The 20,835-nt window shown below is 58.9% G+C and overlaps 1 protein-coding gene across 1 annotated transcript in view; it reads right to left on the reverse strand.

Moving 5' to 3' along the window:
- Positions 1-413: 413 nt before the first annotated feature.
- The window catches only part of DCAF11 (DDB1 and CUL4 associated factor 11), a 30,874-nt gene continuing 10,452 nt past the window's right edge, over positions 414-20,835 (reverse strand). The window contains exons 7-12 of the mRNA XM_040655038.2: positions 16,678-16,824; positions 14,917-14,971; positions 8,397-8,523; positions 5,419-5,604; positions 2,391-2,544; positions 414-724 (exon numbers count right to left, since the gene is read on the reverse strand). Of these exons, the coding sequence (XP_040510972.1) occupies positions 414-724; positions 2,391-2,544; positions 5,419-5,604; positions 8,397-8,523; positions 14,917-14,971; positions 16,678-16,824 (980 nt within the window). The remainder of the gene's footprint in view (positions 725-2,390; positions 2,545-5,418; positions 5,605-8,396; positions 8,524-14,916; positions 14,972-16,677; positions 16,825-20,835) is intronic.

The raw sequence follows: 20,835 nt of genomic DNA on the forward strand, positions 1-20,835 counted from the left end.
AACCTGCGCTTAAGACCACGCCCCCTTCATTAGGCCACGCCCACCCCCGAATTGACTCCAATGGTGAATCCGAATCCATGTACAACCATGAAGCCACGCCCCCTCACTTCCGGCCCGAAGCCACGCCCACCCCCATAAGAACCAATCCCCGCCCCCTCCCTTAATACCCCATAGAACCCAATTACCTTAAGCCACGCCCCTTCTCTTAGGCCCCGCCCACCCGCAGGGCCCAATGGGGTTCAACCGCGCCGCCACAAGCCCCGCCCACCCCATAGAACCCAATTGCATTAAGCCACGCCCCTTCCCTTAGGCCCCGCCCACCCACAGGGCCCAATGGGATTCAACCCCGCCCCCTCCGTTAAGCCCCGCCCACATAACGCAAAAGAGATGTGCAGTCAAACCACGCCCACTTCTTAATCCCCGCCCACCACCCAGCAGCCAATCCGGTTTAGCCCCGCCCACCAACCGCCACCAATGGGCTTCAACCACGCCCCCTTCCTTAAGCCCCGCCCTCCCACCCCCCCCACCCCCCCATAGGTCCCTCTGGGGTTAAGCCCCGCCCCCTTACCAATCACGGCCCCCGAAGCGCAGCCGGTGCCCAGGAAGAGCCCCCCGTCACTTCCGGGGGGCGGGGCCAAGCGGCAGCGAATCAGAGTGTGCAGCACCGCGTGACCGCGGTACGTCATCAGCGCCGCGTCGCCGGGCAGGGGGGTGGTTGCCATGGCTACGGGGGGGGAACGGGGGGGGGCGTCACGTGACCCTCAGCGCCCCATAGGGACCCATAGAGACCCCATAACAACCCCATAGGGACCCATAACAACCCCATAGAGCCCCACGGAGCCCCATAACCATCCCATAGCGCCCCATAACCACCCCATAGAGCACCATAACCACCCAGAGAGCCCCATAACCACCCCATAAGGCCTTATAGAGCCCCATAATCACCCATAACCACCCCATAGAGCCCCATAACCACCCCATAGCCAACCATAACCACCCCATAGCGCCTCATAGCCCCCCATAACCACCCCATATCCCCCCATAACCCCCCCATAGAGCCCCATAACCACCCCATAGCCCCCCAAAGAGCCCCATAGAGCCTCATAGAGCCCCATAACCCCCCCATAGCCCCCCATAACCACCCCATAGACCCTCATAGAACCTCATAGAGCCCCATAGAGCCCCATAACCACCCATAGCCCCCCATAACCACCCCATAGCGCCCCATAACCACCCATAGCCCCCCATAACCACCCCATAGAGCCCCATAGAGCCCCAGACCCACCCCATAGAGCCCCATAACCCCCCCATAGAGCCCCATAACCACCCCATAGCCCCCCATAACCACCCCATAGTGCCACATAACCCCCCATAGCACCCCATAACGACCCCATAGAGCCTCATAGAGCCCCATAACCACCCCATAGACCCTCATAGAGCCTCATAGAGCCTCATAGCCCCCCATAACCCCCCCATATCCCCCCATAAACACCCCATAGCCCCCCATATCCCCCATAACCCCCCCATAACCACCCCATAGAGCCCCATAACCACCCATAGCCCCCCATAACCACCCCATAGAGCCTCATAGAGCCCCATAACCACCCCATAGCCCCCCATAAACACCCCATAGTGCCTCATAGAGCCTCATAGAGCCCCATAACCACCCCATAGAGCCCCATAGCCCCCCTATATGCTCCCATAACCCCCCCCCTAGCGCCCCATAGAGCCTCATAGCCCCCCATAACCACCCCATAGCCCCCATAACCACCCCATAGACCCTCATAGACCCTCATAGAGCATCATAGCCCCCCATAACCACCCCATATCCCCCCATATCCCCCCATAACCCCCCCATATCCCCCCATGGCCCCCCATATCCCCCCCATAACCACCCCATAGCCCCCCCTGACCCCTCCGTGGGGCTCTCTGCCAGCCTTATAGAGCTCCATAACCATCCCATAGAGCCCCATAGTGCCCCATAACCACCCCATAGAGCCCCATAACCACCCCATAGCGCCCCATAACCACCCCATAGAGCCTCATAGCCCCCCATAACCACCTCATAGGCCCCCATAACCACCCCATAGCCCCCCATAGCCCTCCATAGCACCCCATAACCACCCCATAGTGCCCCATAACCACTCCATAGCCCTCCATAACCACCCCATAGCCCCCCATAACCACCCCATAGAGCCTCATAGCCCCCCGTAACCACCCCATAGCCCCCCAAAGAGCCCCATAGAGCCTCATAGAGCCCCATAACCCCCCATAGAACCCCATAACGACCCCATAGAGCCTCATAGTCCCCGATAACCACCCCATATCCCCCCATAACCACCCCATAGCCCCCATATCCCCCCCATAACCACCCCACGGCCCCCCCTGACCCCTCCGTGGGGCTCTCTGCCAGCGGTAGTCCCAGCTCTGCCGGGCCACGGCCCTCCTGGCTGCCGCCACCCCCCCGGGCCCCGCCGGGCGCCTCAGATCCCACAGCTTTGCCGTCTGATCCTTGGAGTTGGACACCAGGTAACGCCCGTCGCCCTATGGGGCGGCCCCACTGCGTCGGCCGCCGGGGGTCGGCAATGGGGCGGGAGGGAAGGGGTGGGGGTGGGGGAGTGGAGGGGGGGGGTTAAGGGGGGTGTTGTGGGGTGGTGGGGGCAGATATGTGGCAGTTGTGGGGCAGTTGTGGGGTGGGGGGGTGTTTTGGGGTGGTGGGGGCTGTTATGGGGCTGTTATGGGGCAGTTATGGGGTGGTGGGGGCTGTTATGGGGCTGTGGGGGAATATATGGGGGGGGGAAGATATGGGGCAGCTATGGGGTGGATGGGGGCAGGTAAGGGGCAGTTATGAGGCAGACATGGGGCAGTTATGGGGTAGTGGGGGCTGTTGTGGGGTGGAAATGCAGATATGGGGCACTTATGGGGCAGTTATTGGGCGGTGGGGGGCAGATATGTGGCAGTTGTGGGGCAGTTGTGGGGTGGGGGGGTGTTGTGGGGTGGTGGGGGCTGTTATGGGGCTGTTATGGGGCTGTGCAGGAAAATATGGGGGGGGGAAGATATGGGGCTTTGGGGGCAGACATGGGGTGGGGGGGGAAGATATAGGGCAGTTATGGGGTGGATGGGGGCAGATATGGGGCAGTTCTGGGGCAGTTGTTGGGTGGGGGGGCAGTTATGGGGCAGTTTGGGGCAGTTGTGGGGTGGGGGGGCAGATATGGGGCACTTATGGGGCAGTTATGGGGTGGTGGGGGCAGTTATGGGGCAGTTGTGGCTGCCCCCATAACCACCCCATAGAGCCCCATAGCCCCCCAGAACCACCCCATAGTGCCCCATAAATACCCTATAGAGCCCCATAGAGCTCCATAACCACCCCATATCCCCCATAACCACCCCATACTGCCCCATAACCACCCTATAAAGCCCCATATCCCCCCATAACCACCCCATAGCCCCCCATATCCCCCCATATCCCACCCATAGCCCCCCGTAACCCCCCATATCCCCCCGTAACCCCCCCATATACCCCCATAACCACCCCATATCCCCCCATAACCACCCCATAGCCCCCCATATCCCCCCATAACCACCCCATATCCCCCCATAACCACCCCGTAGTGCCCCATAGTGCCCCATATCCCCCCATAACCCCCCATATCCCCCCATACCCACCCTATATCCTCCCATATCCTCCCATATCCCCCCATATCCCCCCGTACCCACCCCATATCCCCCCATAACCACCCCATATCCCCCCATAACCCCCCCATATACCCCCATAACCACCCCATATCCCCCCATAACCACCCCATAGCCCCCCATAAGCACCCCATATCCCCCATAACCACCCCATAGCCCCCCATAAGCACCCCATATCCCCCCATAACCACCCCATATCCCCCCATAACCACCCCGTAGTGCCCCATAGTGCCCCATATCCCCCCATAACCCCCCATATCCCCCCATACCCACCCTATATCCTCCCATATCCCCCCATATCCCACCCATAGCCCCCCGTAACCCCCCATATCCCCCCGTAACCCCCCCATATACCCCCATAACCACCCCATATCCCCCCATAACCACCCCATAGCCCCCCATATCCCCCCATAACCACCCCATATCCCCTCATAACCACCCCATATACCCCCATATCCCCCCATAACCCCCCCATATCCCCCCATAACCACCCCGTAGTGCCCCATAGTGTCCCCTATCCCCCTATAACCACCCCATATCCCCTCATAACCACCCCATATACCCCCATAACCCCCCCATATCCCCCCATAACCACCCCATAGCCCCCCATATCCCCCCATAACCACCCCATATCCCCCCATAACCACCCCGTAGTGCCCCATAGTGCCCCCTATCCCCCCATAACCACCCCATATCCCCTCATAACCACCCCATATACCCCCATATCCCCCCATAACCCCCCCATATCCCCCCGTAACCCCCCCATATCCCCCATAACCACCCCATATCCCCCCATAACCACCCCATATACCCCCATATCCCCCCATACCCACCCCATATCCCCCCGTAACCCCCCCATATACCCCCATAACCACCCCATATCCCCTCATAACCACCCCATATACCCCCATATCCCCCCATAACCCCCCCATATCCCCCCATAACCACCCCGTAGTGCCCCATAGTGTCCCCTATCCCCCTATAACCACCCCATATCCCCTCATAACCACCCCATATACCCCCATAACCACCCCATATCCCCCCATAACCACCCCATAGCCCCCCATATCCCCCCATAACCACCCCATATCCCCCCATAACCACCCCGTAGTGCCCCATAGTGCCCCATATCCCCCCATAACCCCCCATATCCCCCCATACCCACCCTATATCCTCCCATATCCTCCCATATCCCCCCATATCCCCCCGTACCCACCCCATATCCCCCCATAACCCCCATATCCCCCCATAACCACCCCATATCCCCCCGTAACCCCCCCATATCCCCCCATACCCACCCCATATCCCCCCGTAACCCCCCCATATACCCCCATAACCACCCCATATCCCCCATAACCACCCCATATACCCCCATATCCCCCCATAACCCCCCCATATCCCCCCGTAACCCCCCCATATACCCCCATAACCCCCCCATATCCCCCCATAACCACCCCATAGCCCCCCATATCCCCCCATAACCACCCCATATCCCCCCGTAACGCCCCCATATACCCCCATAACCACCCCATATGCCCTCATAACCACCGCATATACCCCCATATCCCCCATAACCCCCCCATATCCGCCCGTAACCCCCCCATATCCCCCCATAACCACCCCATATCCCCCCATAACCACCCCATATACCCCCATATCCCCCCATAACCCCCCCATATCCCCCCGTAACCCCCCATAAGCACCCCATATCCCCCCCCCCCTCACCCTGGGGTGGATGAAGGTGACCCCATCCCTGTGCCCCGCCAACGCCGCCACCTCCCGGGGTCGCTCCTCCCGGAGGCAGCGGCGGTCCCATAGGCGACAAACGGCGTCGTCCCCCCCCGTGACCACCAACTGCCCCCCGGCGTCGCCCACCGCCACCGCGTTGACGTCGTCGTCGTGTGCTGCCACCTACAGGGCGGAGGGGGAATTGCAGGGAGGAGTTACGGGGGGGTTATGGGGCGGTTGTGGGGGGGTTATGGGGGGGTTATAGGGTCGATGGGGGCGTAATGGGGTGGATGGGGGGAGCAGAGGGGGGGTATGGGGCGGTTATGGGGTGGATGGGGGGATTGGGGGGGGTTATGGGGCGGTTATGGGGGGGTTATGGGGTGGATGGGGGGGACTGGGGGGGTTATGGAGGGGGTTATGGGGTGGATGGGGGGGATTGGGGGGGTTATGGGGTGGATGAGGGGGTAATGGGGTGGATGGGGGGGGAAGGGGGGGTAATGGGGTGGATGGGGGGGGGTTATGGGGCGGTTATGGGGGATTATGGGGGGGTTATGGGGTGGATGGGGGGGATTGGGGGGGATTATGGGGGGGTTATGGGGTGGATGAGGGGGTTATGGGGTGGATGGGGGGGTTATGGGGCGGTTATGGGGGGGTTATGGGGTGGATGGGGGGATTGGGGGGGGTTATGGGGGGGTATGGGGCGGTTATGGGGTGGATGGGGGGGATTGGGGGGGTTATGGGGGGGTTATGGGGTGGATGAGGGGGTTATGGGGTGGATGGGGGGGATTGGGGGTGGGTATGGGGCGGTTATGGGGTGGATGGGGGGGCTATGGGGGGGTTATGGGGGATTATGGGGGGGTTATGGGGTGGATGGGGGGGAAGGGGGGGGTAATGGGGTGGATGGGGTGGTAATAGGTTGGATGGGGGGTTATGGGGTGGATGGGGGAGATTGGGGGGTTATGGGGGGGTTATGGGGGCTTATGGGGTGGATGGGGGCGCAATGGGGTGGATGGGGGGGGAATTGCAGGGATGGGGGAGTTAGGGGGGGGGTTATGGGGTGGATGGGGGGCGCAGAGAAGCGGTTATGAGGGGATATGGGGTGGATAGGGGGAATTATGGGGGTTATTGGGGGGGGATAGGGGGGTTATGGGGTGGGTGAAGGGTGGATGGGGGGGATTGGGGTGGTTATGGGGGGGTTATGGGGTGGATGTGGGGCTTATGGGGTGGATGGGGGGGGGATTGGGGGGGTAATGGGGTGAAGCTAAGCCCCGCCCCATTTAAGCCCCGCCCCCTTCTCTAAGCCGCCTTTAAGCCCCACCCCATTTAAGCCCAGCCCCTCGGTATCCCCCCCCCCAGTCTATGGGTCCATCCCCCCACCTATTGCCCCCCCACCCCCCCATTTATGCCCCCCCATCTATGCCCCCCCCCCCAATCTATGGGTCCCTCCCCCAATCTATGGGTCCACCCCCCAATCTATGCCCCCTCCCCCCATTGACGCCCCCCCCAATCTATGGGCCCCCCCCCAATGGATACCCCCCCATTGATGCCCCCCCCCCCGTCTATGCCCCCCCCCCCATCTATGCCCCCCCCCATTGATGCCCCCCCCAATCTATGGGCCCCCCCCCAATGGATACCCCCCCCATTGATGCCCCCCCCCCCCGTCTATGCCACCCCCCATTGATGCCCCCCCCCATTTATCCCCCCCCATTGATGCCCCCCCCCATTTATCCCCCCCCATTGATGCCCCCCCCCCAATCTATGGGTCCCCCCCCCCATTGATGGCCCCCCCCAATCTATGGGTCCCCCCCCCAATCTATGGGTCCACCCCCCCATTTATGCCCCCCCCCAGTCTATGGGTCCCCCGCCCAATCTATGCCCCCCCCCCCCCCCCATTGATGCCCCCCCATAATCTATGGGTCCCCCCCCAATCTATGGGTCCCCCCCCCATTTATCCCCCCCCCATTGATGCCCCCCCCCCCAATCTATGGGTCCAACCCCCAATCTATGGTCCCCCCTCCCCCCCATTGATGCCCCCCCCCCCGTCTATGCCCCCCCCCCCATCTATGGCCCCCCCATTGATGCCCCCCCCCCCCTGTCTATGTCCCCCCCCCCATTGATGCCCCCCCCCCCCCAATCTATGGGTCCCCCCCCCAATCTATGGGTCCACCCCCCAATCTATGCCCCCCCCCCCACATTGATGCCCCCCCCCAATCTATGGGTCCTCCCCCCAATCGATGCCCCCCCCCCCAATCTATGTGTGTCCCCCCCCATTGATGCCCCCCCCCCATTGATGCCCCCCCCATTCTATGGGTCCCCCCCCATTGATGCCCCCCCCCCCCCCACTGATGGCCCTCCCCCCCCAATCTATGGGTCCTCCCCCCCATTTATCCCCCCCCCATTGATGTCCCCCCCCATCTATGCCCCCCCCCATTGATGCCCCCCCCCAATCTATGGGTCCCCCCCCCCCAATCTATGGGTCCACCCCCCCAATCTATGGCTCCCCCCCCCATTGATGCCCCCCCCCATTTATCCCCCCCCCCATTGATGTCCTCCCCCCCCAATCTATGGGTCCCCCCCCCAATCTATGGGTCCCCCCCCCATTTATCCCCCCCCCATTGATGCCCCCCCCCCCAATCTATGGGTCCCCCGCCCAATCTATGCCCCCCCCCCCCCATTGATGCCCCCCCCCAAATCTATGGGTCCCCCCCCCCCCAATCTATGGGTCCCCCCCCATCTATGGGTCCCCCCCCCCCCCAGATGCCCTCCCCCCCCATTGATGCCCCCCCCATTGATGCCCCCCCCAATCTATTCCCCCCCCCCCAATCTATGGGTCCCCCCCCCCCTTGATGCCCCCCCCCATTTATCCCCCCCCCCCGTCTATGCCCCCCCCCCATCTATGCCCCCTCCCCATTGATGCACCCCCCCAATCTATGGGTCCCCCCCCCCCCAATCTATGGGTCCCCCCCCGCTCGCACCCTGAGCACGCGGCGCTGCACCTCCCGGTCGTAGCCGTAAAGGCAGCCGTCGTTGGCTCCTCCCCACACCTCGCGCCCGTCCGGCCCCATAGCGAGAGAGAACACCGCGAAGCGCCGCTCCTCCGGCCTGGGGGGGGGACGGCAGCGTATGTGGGGACACGTTGGGACCCATAGGGACACAATGGGACCCATAGGGACACATAGGGACCCATAGGGACACAATGGGACCCATAGGGACACGTTGGGACCCATAGAGACACATAGGGACACGTTGGGACCCATAGGGACACATTGGGACACATAGAGACCCATACAGACCCCATAGGGACACATAGATTGACCCATAGGGATGTATTGGGACACATAGAGACACATAGGGACACATGGAGACCCATAGGGACCCATAGGGACACATACAGACCCATAGGGACGCATAGGGACCCATTGGGACACATTGGGACCCATAGGGACCCATAGGGACTCATTGGGACCCATAGAGACACATAGGGACACATAGGGACACGTTGGGACCCATAGGGACACATTGGGACTCATAGGGACCCATACAGACCCATTGGGACCCATACGGACCCATAGGGACACATAGGGACACATTGGGACCCATAGGGACACATTGGGACTCATAGGGACCCATAGAAACCCATAGGGACCCATAGGGATACAGAGAGACCCATAGGGACACGTTGGGACACATAGGGACCCATAGGGACACATAGGGACAGATAGGGACCCATAGGGACACATTGGGACCCATTGAGACCCATAGGGACACATAGGGACTCATTGGGACACGTTGGGACCCATAGGGACACGTTGGGACCCATAGGGACACATAGGGACACATTGGGACCCATAGAGACACATAGGGACACATAGGGACACATAGGGACAGATAGGGACCCATAGGGACACGTTGGGACCCATAGGGACCCATAGAGACACATAGAGACCCATAGAAACCCATAGGGACCCATAGGGACACATAGAGACCCATAGGGACCCATAGGGACTCACTGGGACACGTTGGGACCCATAGGGACCCATAGGGACAGATAGGGACCCATAGGGACACATGGAGACCCATAGGGACCCATAGGGACAGATAGGGACCCATAGGGACACGTTGGGACCCATAGGGACACGTTGGGACCCATAGGGATACATACAGACACATAGAGACACATAGGGACCCATAGAGACACACAGGGACACATGGAGACCCATAGGGACACATAGGGACACATAGGGACACACATAGGGACACATAGGGACAGATAGGGACCCATAGGGACACATTGGGACCCATAGAGACTTATACAGACCCATAGAGACCCATAGGGACACATAGAGACGCATAGGGACACATAGGGACTCACTGGGACACGTTGGGACCCATAGGGACACGTTGGGACCCATAGGGACACATTGGGACACATAGGGACCCATAGGGACACGTTGGGACCCATAGAGACACATAGGGACACATAGGGACACGTTGGGACCCATAGGGACACATTGGGACTCATAGGGACCCATACAGACCCATTGGGACCCATACGGACCCATAGGGACACATAGGGACACATAGAGACACATTGGGACCCATAGGGACCCATAGGGACACATTGGGACCCATAGGGACACATAGGGACACATAGAGACCCATAGGGACACATAGGGACTCATTGGGACAGATAGGGACCCATAGGGACACGTTGGGACCCATAGGGACACATTGGGACACATTGGGACCCATAGGGACTCATTGGGACCCATAGGGACTCATTGGGACAGATAGGGACCCATAGGGGCACGTTGGGACCCATAGGGACACATAGGGACAGATAGGGACCCATAGGGACACATAGGGACTCATTCGGACAGATAGGGACCCATAGGGACACGTTGGGACCCATAGGGACACATAGGGACAGATAGGGACCCATAGGGACACGTTGGGACCCATAGGGACACATAGGGACGCATTGGGACCCATAGAGACACATAGGGACACATAGGGACACGTTGGGACCCATAGGGACACATTGGGACTCATAGGGACCCATACAGACCCATTGGGACCCATACGGACCCATAGGGACACATAGGGACACATTGGGACCCATAGAGACACATTGGGACCCATAGGGACCCATAGGGACTCATTGGGACCCATAGGGACACATAGGGACACATAGAGACCCATAGGGACACATAGGGACTCATTGGGACAGATAGGGACCCATAGGGACACGTTGGGACCCATAGGGACACATTGGGACACATTGGGACCCATAGGGACTCATTGGGACCCATAGGGACACATAGGGACAGATAGGGACCCATAGGGACACGTTGGGACCCATAGGGACACATTGGGACACATAGGGACAGATAGGGACACATTGGGACCCATAGGGACTCATTGGGACAGATAGGGACCCATAGGGACACGTTGGGACCCATAGGGACACATAGGGACAGATAGGGACACATTGGGACCCATAGGGACCCATAGGGACACATAGAGACCCATAGGGACCCATAGAGACCCATAGGGACACATAGAGACCCATAGGGACCCGTAGGGACTCACTGGGACACGTTGGGACCCATAGGGACCCATAGGGACAGATTGGGACCCATAGGGACACGTTGGGACCCATAGGGACACGTTGGGACCCATAGGGATACATACAGACACATAGAGACACATAGGGACCCATAGAGACACATAGAGACACATAGGGACCCATAGAGACACATAGGGACACATGGAGACCCATAGGGACCCATAGGGACACATGGAGACCCATAGGGACACATAGGGACACATAGGGACACACATAGGGACACATAGGGACAGATAGGGACCCATAGGGACACATTGGGACCCATAGAGACTTATACGGACCCATAGAGACCCATAGGGACACATAGAGACCCATAGGGACACATAGGGACTCACTGGGACACGTTGGGACCCATAGGGACACGTTGGGACCCATAGGGACACATTGGGACACATAGGGACCCATAGGGACACGTTGGGACCCATAGAGACACATAGGGACACGTTGGGACCCATAGGGACACATTGGGACTCATAGGGACCCATACAGACCCATTGGGACCCATACGGACCCATAGAGACACACAGGGACACATAGGGACACGTTGGGACCCATAGGGATACATACAGACACATAGAGACACATAGGGACCCATAGAGACACATAGAGACACATGGAGACCCATAGGGACACATAGGGACACATAGGGACACACATAGGGACACATAGGGACAGATAGGGACCCATAGGGACACATTGGGACCCATAGAGACTTATACGGACCCATAGAGACCCATAGGGACACATAGAGACACATAGGGACACATTGGGACCCATAGGGACACATAGGGACACGTTGGGACCCATAGGGACACGTTGAGACCCATAGGGACACATAGGGACACAAAGGGACACGTTGGGACCCATAGGGACCCATAGGGACACATAGGGACACATTGGGACCCATAGGGACCCATAGGGACACGTTGGGACCCATAGAGACACATTGGGACACATTGGGACACATAGGGACTCATTGGGACACGTTGGGACCCATAGGGACACATTGGGACCCATAGGGACACATTGGGACCCATAGGGACACATAGGGACCCATAGGGACATGTAGGGACACATAGGGACTCATTGGGACCCATAGGGACCCATAGGGACTCATTGGGACCCATAGGGACACATAGGGACCCATAGAAACCCATAGGGACCCATAGAGACCCATAGGGATACATTGGGACCCATAGGGACCCATACAGACCCATACAGACCCCATAGGGACACATTGGGACCCATAGGGACACATAGGGACACATAGATTGACCCATAGGGATGCACTGGGACACATAGAGACACATAGGGATATGTTGGGACCCACAGGGACACACTGGGACCCATAGAGACACATAGGGACACATAGGGACCCATAGGGACACATTGGGACCCATAGGAACACATAGGGACACACTGGGACATGTAGGGACACATAGGGACCCATAGAGACACATAGGGACCCATAGGAACACATTGGGCCACATAGGGACACATAGGGACACATAGAGACACATAGGGACTTATTGGGACCCATATGGAGGCATAGGGACCCATAGAGACACATAGGGACCCATAGGGACACGTTGGGACCAATGGAGACCCATAGGGACACATTGGGACCCATAGAGACACATAGGGACTCATTGGGACTCATAGGGACACATTGGGACCCATAGGGACACATAGGGACACATAGAGCCCCACAGTTCCCCACAGAGCCCCATAGAGACCCCATAGAGCCCCATGGAGACCCTATAGAGGCCCATAGCGCCCCACAGACACCCCATAGAGCCCCACATAGCCCCATAGTCACCCTACAGTGCCCCATAGAGCCCCACAGAGCCTCATAGAGACCCCATAGAGCCCCATAGAGCCCCACAGAGCCCCATAGAGACCCTATAGAGGCCCGTAGACACTCCATACAGTCCCACATAGCCCCATAGACACCCTATAGAACCCCACAGAGCCCCATAGAGCCCCACAGAGCCCCCACAGAGCCCGATAGAGACCCCATAGAACCCCATAGACACTCCATAGAGCCCCATAGAGATCCATGGAGACCCTATAGAGGCCCATACACACCCCAAAGAGACCCACGTAGCCCCATAGACACCCTATAGAGCCCCATAGAGCCCCATAGAGACCCCACAGAGCCCGATAGAGACCCCATAGAGACCCCATAGCACCCCATAGACACTCCATAGAGCCCCACAGAGCCCCATAGAGACCCCATAGAGACCCCATAGAGCCCCATAGACCCATGCAGTGCCCCATAGAGCCCCACAGAGCCCCCACAGAACCCCATAGAGACCCCATAGAGCCCCCACAGAACCCCATAGAGACCCCATAGAGCCCCATAGTTCCCCACAGAACCACACAGAGCCCCATAGAGACCCATGGAGACCCCATAGAGCCCCATAGTTCCCCATAGAGCTCCCACAGAGCCCCATAGAGACCCCATAGAGCCCCATAGTTCCCCACAGAGCCCCATAGAGCCACACAGAGCCCCATAGAGACCCCATAGAGCCCCATAGAGCCCCATAGAGCCCCATAGCCGCCCCATAGAGCCCCATAGAGCCCCATAGCCGCCCCATAGAGCCCCATAGAGCCACATACAGCCCCATAGAGCCCCATAGCCGCCCCATAGAGCCCCATAGCCGCCCCACAGCCTCCCCATAGAGCCCCATAGAGCCCCGTACAGCCCCATAGCCACCCCATAGAGCCCCATAGAGCCCCATAGAGCCCCATAGCCGCCCCATAGAGCCCCATAGAGCCACATACAGCCCCATAGAGCCCCATAGCCGCCCCATAGAGCCCCACAGAGCCCCATAGAGACCCATGGAGACCCGATAGAGCCCCACAGACACCCCATAGAGCCCCATAGAATCCCACGCAGATCCCACAGAGCCCCATAGAGCCCCATAGCGCCCCACAGTGCTCCACAGAGCCCCCACAGAGCCCCATAGAGACCCCATAGAGCCCCACAGACCCCTGCAGAGCCCCATAGAGCCCCACAGAGCCCCACAGAGACCCATGGAGACCCGATAGAGCCCCACAGACACCCCATAGAGCCCCATAGAATCCCACGCAGATCCCACAGAGACCCACAGAGCCCCATAGCGCCCCACAGTGCTCCACAGAGCCCCCACAGAGCCCCATAGAGACCCCATAGAGCCCCATAGACCCCTGCAGAGCCCCATAGAGCCCCACAGAGCCCCATAGAGACCCATGGAGACCCGATAGAGCCCCACAGACACCCCATAGAGCCCCATAGAGTCCCATACAGATCCCACAGAGACCCATTGATCCCCACAGAGCCCCACAGTGCTCCACAGAGCCCCCACAGAGCCCCATAGAGACCCCATAGAGCCCCATAGACCCCTGCAGAGCCCCATAGAGACCCCACAGAGCCCGATAGAGACCCCATAGAGACCCCATAGCACCCCATAGAGACCCCATAGAGCCCCCACAGAGCCCCATAGAGACCCCATAGAGACCCCATAGAGCCCCATAGACCCCTGCAGTGCCCCATAGAGCCCCACAGAGCCCCCACAGAACCCCATAGAGACCCCATAGAGCCCCCACAGAACCCCATAGAGCCCCATAGTTCCCCACAGAACCACACAGAGCCCCATAGAGACCCATGGAGACCCCATAGTTCCCCACAGAGCCCCATAGAGCCACACAGAGCCCCATAGAGACCCCATAGAGCCCCATAGACCCCTGCAGAGCCCCACAGAGCCCCATAGAGACCCATGGAGACCCGATAGAGCCCCACAGACACCCCATAGAGCCCCATAGAATCCCACACAGATCCCACAGAGACCCACAGAGCCCCATAGCGCCCCACAGAGCCCCACCTGAGGTCGAGCGCCGTGTGCTGATCTCCATCCCCATAGATGTCAAAGACGTGCACTGGGCGGGGCCACAAAAGAGGGGGGGGAGGGGCTTGATTAGGCCACGCCCCCAACCCCACCCACCCCCCCCATTTTCCCTCACGGTTAATTGGAGTCACGTGACTTTAAACCCTCTACTCGGAAGCCCCACCCCCGCATTTTAGCCCCACCCCTCCTTTAAGCCCCGCCCCCTTCTTTAAGCCCCGCCCCATTTAAGCCCCGTCCCTCCTTAAGCTCCTCCCCTTTAAGCCCCCCCCTCAAAGCCCCGCCCCCCTTTAAGCCCCGCCCCTCCGTTACGCCCCATTTAAGCCCCGCCCCCTTTAAGCCCCTCCCCTTTAAGCCCCACCCCTCCTTTAAGCCCCCTTTAAGCCCCGCCCTCTCCTTTAAGGCCCTCCCCCTTAAGCCCCTTCCTTTAAGCCCCTCCCCTCCGATAAACCCCTCCCCCTATAAGCCCCGCCCCCTCTTCGAAGCCCCGCCCCCTCCATTAAGCCCCCTTAAGCCCCTTCCTTTAAGCCCCGCCCCCTCCTTTAAGCCCCGCCCCCTCGTTGAAGCTCCTTCCCCTTTAAGCCCCTCCCCCTTAAAGCCCCGCCCCTCCTTTAACCCCCCCTCCTTTATGCCCCCCTTAAGCCCCTCCCCTCCGTTAAACCCCTCCCCCTTTAAGCCCCGCCCCCTCCGTTAAGCCCCGCCCCCTCCATTAAGCCCTATTTAAGCCCCGCCACCCTTAAAGCCCCTCCCCTCCATTAAACCCCTCCCCCTTTAAGCCCCGCACCCTCCTCGAAGCCCCGCCCCCTCCATTAAGCCCCCCTTTAGCCCCTTCCTTTAAGCCCCGCCCCCTCCTCGAAGCCCCGCCCCTCATTGAAGCTCCTTCCCCTTTAAGCCCCTCCACCTTAAAGCCCCGCCCCCTCCGTTAAGCCCCGCCCCCTCCGTTAAGCCCCGCCCCTCCTCGAAGCCCCGCCCCCTCCTCGAAGCCCCGCCCCTCATTGAAGCGCCTTCCCCTTTAAGCCCCTCCCCCTTAAAGCCCCGCCCCCTCCGTTAAGCCCCGCCCCCTCCGTTAAGCCCCGCCCCTCCTCGAAGCCCCGCCCCCTCCTCGAAGCCCCGCCCCTCATTGAAGCTCCTTCCCCTTAAAGCCCCTCCCCCTTAAAGCCCCGCCCCCTCCTCGAAACCCCGCCCCCTCCTCGAAACCCCGCCCCCTCCACGAAGCCCCGCCCCTCCTCGAAGCCCCGCCCCCTCCTCGAAGCCCCGCCCCTCATTGAAGCGCCTTCCCCTTTAAGCCCCTCCCCCTTAAAGCCCCGCCCCCTCCGTTAAGCCCCGCCCCCTCCGTTAAGCCCCGCCCCTCCTCGAAGCCCTGCCCCTCATTGAAGCTCCTTCCCCTTTAAGCCCCTCCCCCTTAAAGCCCCGCCCCCTCCGTTAAGCCCCGCCCCCTCCGTTAAGCCCCGCCCCTCCTCGAAGCCCCGCCCCCTCCTCGAAGCCCTGCCCCTCATTGAAGCTCCTTCCCCTTAAAGCCCCACCCCCTTAAAGCCCCGCCCCCTCCTCGAAGCCCCGCCCCCTCCTCGAAGCCCCGCCCCTCATTGAAGCTCCTTCCCTTTAAGCCCCTCCCCCTTAAAGCCCCGCCCCCTCCTCGAAGCCCCGCCCCCTCCTCAAAGCCCCGCCCCTCATTGAAGCTCCTTCCCCTTAAAGCCCCGCCCCCTCCTCGAAGCCCCGCCCCCTCCTCGAAGCCCCGCCCACCGTAGTCGGACCACGAGGAGTAGAGGCACTGCGAGGCGTCGGGGCTGAAGACGACGTCCAGAATGGCCCACCCCACATCGCGGCCCCGCGAGCACCGCAGCGCCCGCAGCGACGAGCCCCGGCACGAGTACACCCGCAGCCACTGGTCTGCAAGGGGACATGCAAAAAACACGCCCAAAATTGCACTTTTTGGACCCAAAATGGGGATCCCAAACCATGGGGACACTCCCAGGGTCTCATATGGGGGGGGAAATGCAGAAAACACAGCCAAAATTGCACTTTTTGGACCCAAAATGGGGACCCACAGCATGGGGACACTCCCAGGGTCTCATATGGGGGGAGAAGTGTCAGTAAATGGACCCATATTGACCCAAAATGGGACTTTTTGGACCCAAAATGGGGACCCACATCATGGGGACACTCCCAGGGTCTGATATGGGGGGGGAAATGACAGCAAATGGACCCAAAATTGGACGTTTTGAGCCCAAAATGGGGACCCCAAACCATGGGAACACCCATAGCGGCTGGTCCATATAGGGAATGGCAGCAAACAGACCCCATATTGACCCAAAATTGCACTTTTTGGACCCAAAATGGGGACCCCGCGCCATGGGGACACCCATAGGATGTGGTCCCTATAGGGAACAGTCAGAAAATGGACCCATATTGACCCCAAATGGGACTTTTTGGACCCAAAATGGGGAGCCCCGGCACGAGTACACCCGCAGCCACTGGTCTGCAAGGGGACATGCAAAAAACACGCCCAAAATTGCACTTTTTGGACCCAAAATGGGGACCCACATCATAAGGACACTCCCAGGGTCTCATATGGGGGGGAAATGACAGCAAACAGACCCAAAATTGCACTTTTTGGACCCAAAATGGGGACCCCAAACCATGGGGACACCCATAGGATGTGGTCTGTATAGGGAACAGTCAGAAAATGGACCCATATTGACCCAAAATGGGACTTTTTGGACCCAAAATGGGGAGCCCCGGCACGAGTACACCCACAGCCACTGGTCTGCGTGGGGAAACGGCAGAAAACACGCCCAAAATTGCACTTTTTGGACCCAAAATGGGGACCCACATCATAAGGACACTCCCAGGGTCTCATATGGGGGGGAAATGACAGCAAACAGACCCAAAATTGCACTTTTTGGACCCAAAATGGGGACCCCAAACCATGGGGACACCCATAGGATGTGGTCTGTATAGGGAACAGTCAGAAAATGGACCCATATTGACCCAAAATGGGACTTTTTGGACCCAAAATGGGGAGCCCCGGCACGAGTACACCCACAGCCACTGGTCTGCGTGGGGAAACGGCAGAAAACACCCCCAAAATTGCACTTTTTGGACCCAAAATGGGGGCCCACATCCTGGGGACACTCCCAGGGTCTCATATGGGGGGGGAAATGTCAGCAAATTGGGGTTTTTGGACCCAAAATAGGACTTTTTGGACCCAAAATGGGGGCCCACATCATAAGGACACTCCCAGGGTCTCATATGGGGGGGGGAAATGCAAAAAACACAGCCAAAATTGCACTTTTTGGACCCAAAATGAGGAGCCCCGGCACGAGTACACCCGCAGCCACTGGTCTGCGTGGGGAAATGGCAGAAAACACCCCCAAAATTGCACTTTTTGGACCCAAAATGGGGACCCCAAACCATGGGGACACCCATAGGGGCTGGTCTGCAAGGGAAAATGCAAAAAACACGCCCAAAATTGCACTTTTTGGACCCAAAATGGGGGCCCACATCATGGGGACACTCCCAGGGTCTCATATGGGGGGGAAAATGCAAAAAACACAGCCAAAATTGGACCTTTTGGACCCAAAATGGGGACCCCGCGCCATGGGGACACTCCCAGGGTCTCAAATGGGGGGAGAAGTGTCAGTAAATGGACCCATATTGACCCAAAATTGGACTTTTTGGACCCAAAATGGGGAGCCCCGGCACGAGTACACCCGCAGCCACTGGTCTGCGTGGGGAAATGGCAGAAAACACCCCCAAAATTGCACTTTTTGGACCCAAAATGGGGACCCCCGCGCCATGGGGACACTCCCAGGGTCTCATATGGGGGGGGAAATGCAGAAAACACAGCCAAAATTGGACTTTTTGGACCCAAAATGGGGGCCCACATCATGGGGACACTCCCAGGGTCTCAAATGGGGGGAGAAGTGTCAGTAAATGGACCCATATTGACCCAAAATGGGACTTTTTGGACCCAAAATGGGGGCCCACATCATGGGGACACTCCCAGGGTCTCATATGGGGGGGGGAAATGACAGCAAATGGACCCAAAATTGGACGTTTTGAGCCCAAAATGGGGACCCCAAACCATGGGAACACCCATAGGATGTGGTCTGTATAGGGAACAGTCAGAAAATGGACCCATATTGACCCCAAATGGGACTTTTTGGACCCAAAATGGGGACCCACAGCATGGGGACACTCCCAGGGTCTCATATGGGGGGAGAAGTGTCAGTAAATGGACCCATATTGACCCAAAATGGGACTTTTTGGACCCAAAATGGGGACCCACATCATGGGGACACTCCCAGGGTCTGATATGGGGGGGGAAATGACAGCAAATGGACCCAAAATTGGACGTTTTGAGCCCAAAATGGGGACCCCAAACCATGGGAACACCCATAGCGGCTGGTCCATATAGGGAATGGCAGCAAACAGACCCCATATTGACCCAAAATTGCACTTTTTGGACCCAAAATGGGGACCCCGCGCCATGGGGACACCCATAGGATGTGGTCCCTATAGGGAACAGTCAGAAAATGGACCCATATTGACCCAAAATGGGACTTTTTGGACCCAAAATGGGGAGCCCCAGCACGAGTACACCCGCAGCCACTGGTCTGCGTGGGGAAACGGCAGAAAACACCCCCAAAATTGCACTTTTTGGACCCAAAATGGGGACCCCGCGCCATGGGGACACTCCCAGGGTCTCATATGGGGGGGGAAATGCAGAAAACACAGCCAAAATTGGACTTTTTGGACCCAAAATGGGGGCCCACATCATGGGGACACTCCCAGGGTCTCAAATGGGGGGAGAAGTGTCAGTAAATGGACCCATATTGACCCAAAATGGGACTTTTTGGACCCAAAATGGGGGCCCACATCATGGGGACACTCCCAGGGTCTCATATGGGGGGGGGAAATGACAGCAAATGGACCCAAAATTGGACGTTTTGAGCCCAAAATGGGGACCCCAAACCATGGGAACACCCATAGGATGTGGTCTGTATAGGGAACAGTCAGAAAATGGACCCATATTGACCCCAAATGGGACTTTTTGGACCCAAAATGGGGACCCACAGCATGGGGACACTCCCAGGGTCTCATATGGGGGGAGAAGTGTCAGTAAATGGACCCATATTGACCCAAAATGGGACTTTTTGGACCCAAAATGGGGACCCACATCATGGGGACACTCCCAGGGTCTGATATGGGGGGGGAAATGACAGCAAATGGACCCAAAATTGGACGTTTTGAGCCCAAAATGGGGACCCCAAACCATGGGAACACCCATAGCGGCTGGTCCATATAGGGAATGGCAGCAAACAGACCCCATATTGACCCAAAATTGCACTTTTTGGACCCAAAATGGGGACCCCGCACCATGGGGACACCCATAGGATGTGGTCCCTATAGGGAACAGTCAGAAAATGGACCCATATTGACCCAAAATGGGACTTTTTGGACCCAAAATGGGGACCCACAGCATGGGGACACTCCCAGGGTCTCATATGGGGGGGGAAATGACAGCAAACGGACCCAAAATTGGACATTTTGAGCCCAAAATGGGGACCCCACGCCATGGGGACACCCATAGGATGTGGTCCCTATAGGGAACAGTCAGAAAATGGACCCATATTGACCCAAAATTGGACTTTTTGGACCCAAAATGGGGACCCACAGCATGGGGACACTCCCAGGGTCTCATATGGGGGGAGAAGTGTCAGTAAATGGACCCATATTGACCCAAAATGGGACTTTTTGGACCCAAAATGGGGGCCCACATCATGGGGATACTCCCAGGGTCTCATATGGGGGGGGAAATGACAGCAAACGGACCCAAAATTGGACATTTTGAGCCCAAAATGGGGACCCCACGCCATGGGGACACCCATAGGATGT

This window comes from Gallus gallus, chromosome 35, assembly GCF_016699485.2.
Source record: "Gallus gallus isolate bGalGal1 chromosome 35, bGalGal1.mat.broiler.GRCg7b, whole genome shotgun sequence".
Classification (NCBI taxonomy): Eukaryota; Metazoa; Chordata; class Aves; order Galliformes; family Phasianidae; genus Gallus; species Gallus gallus.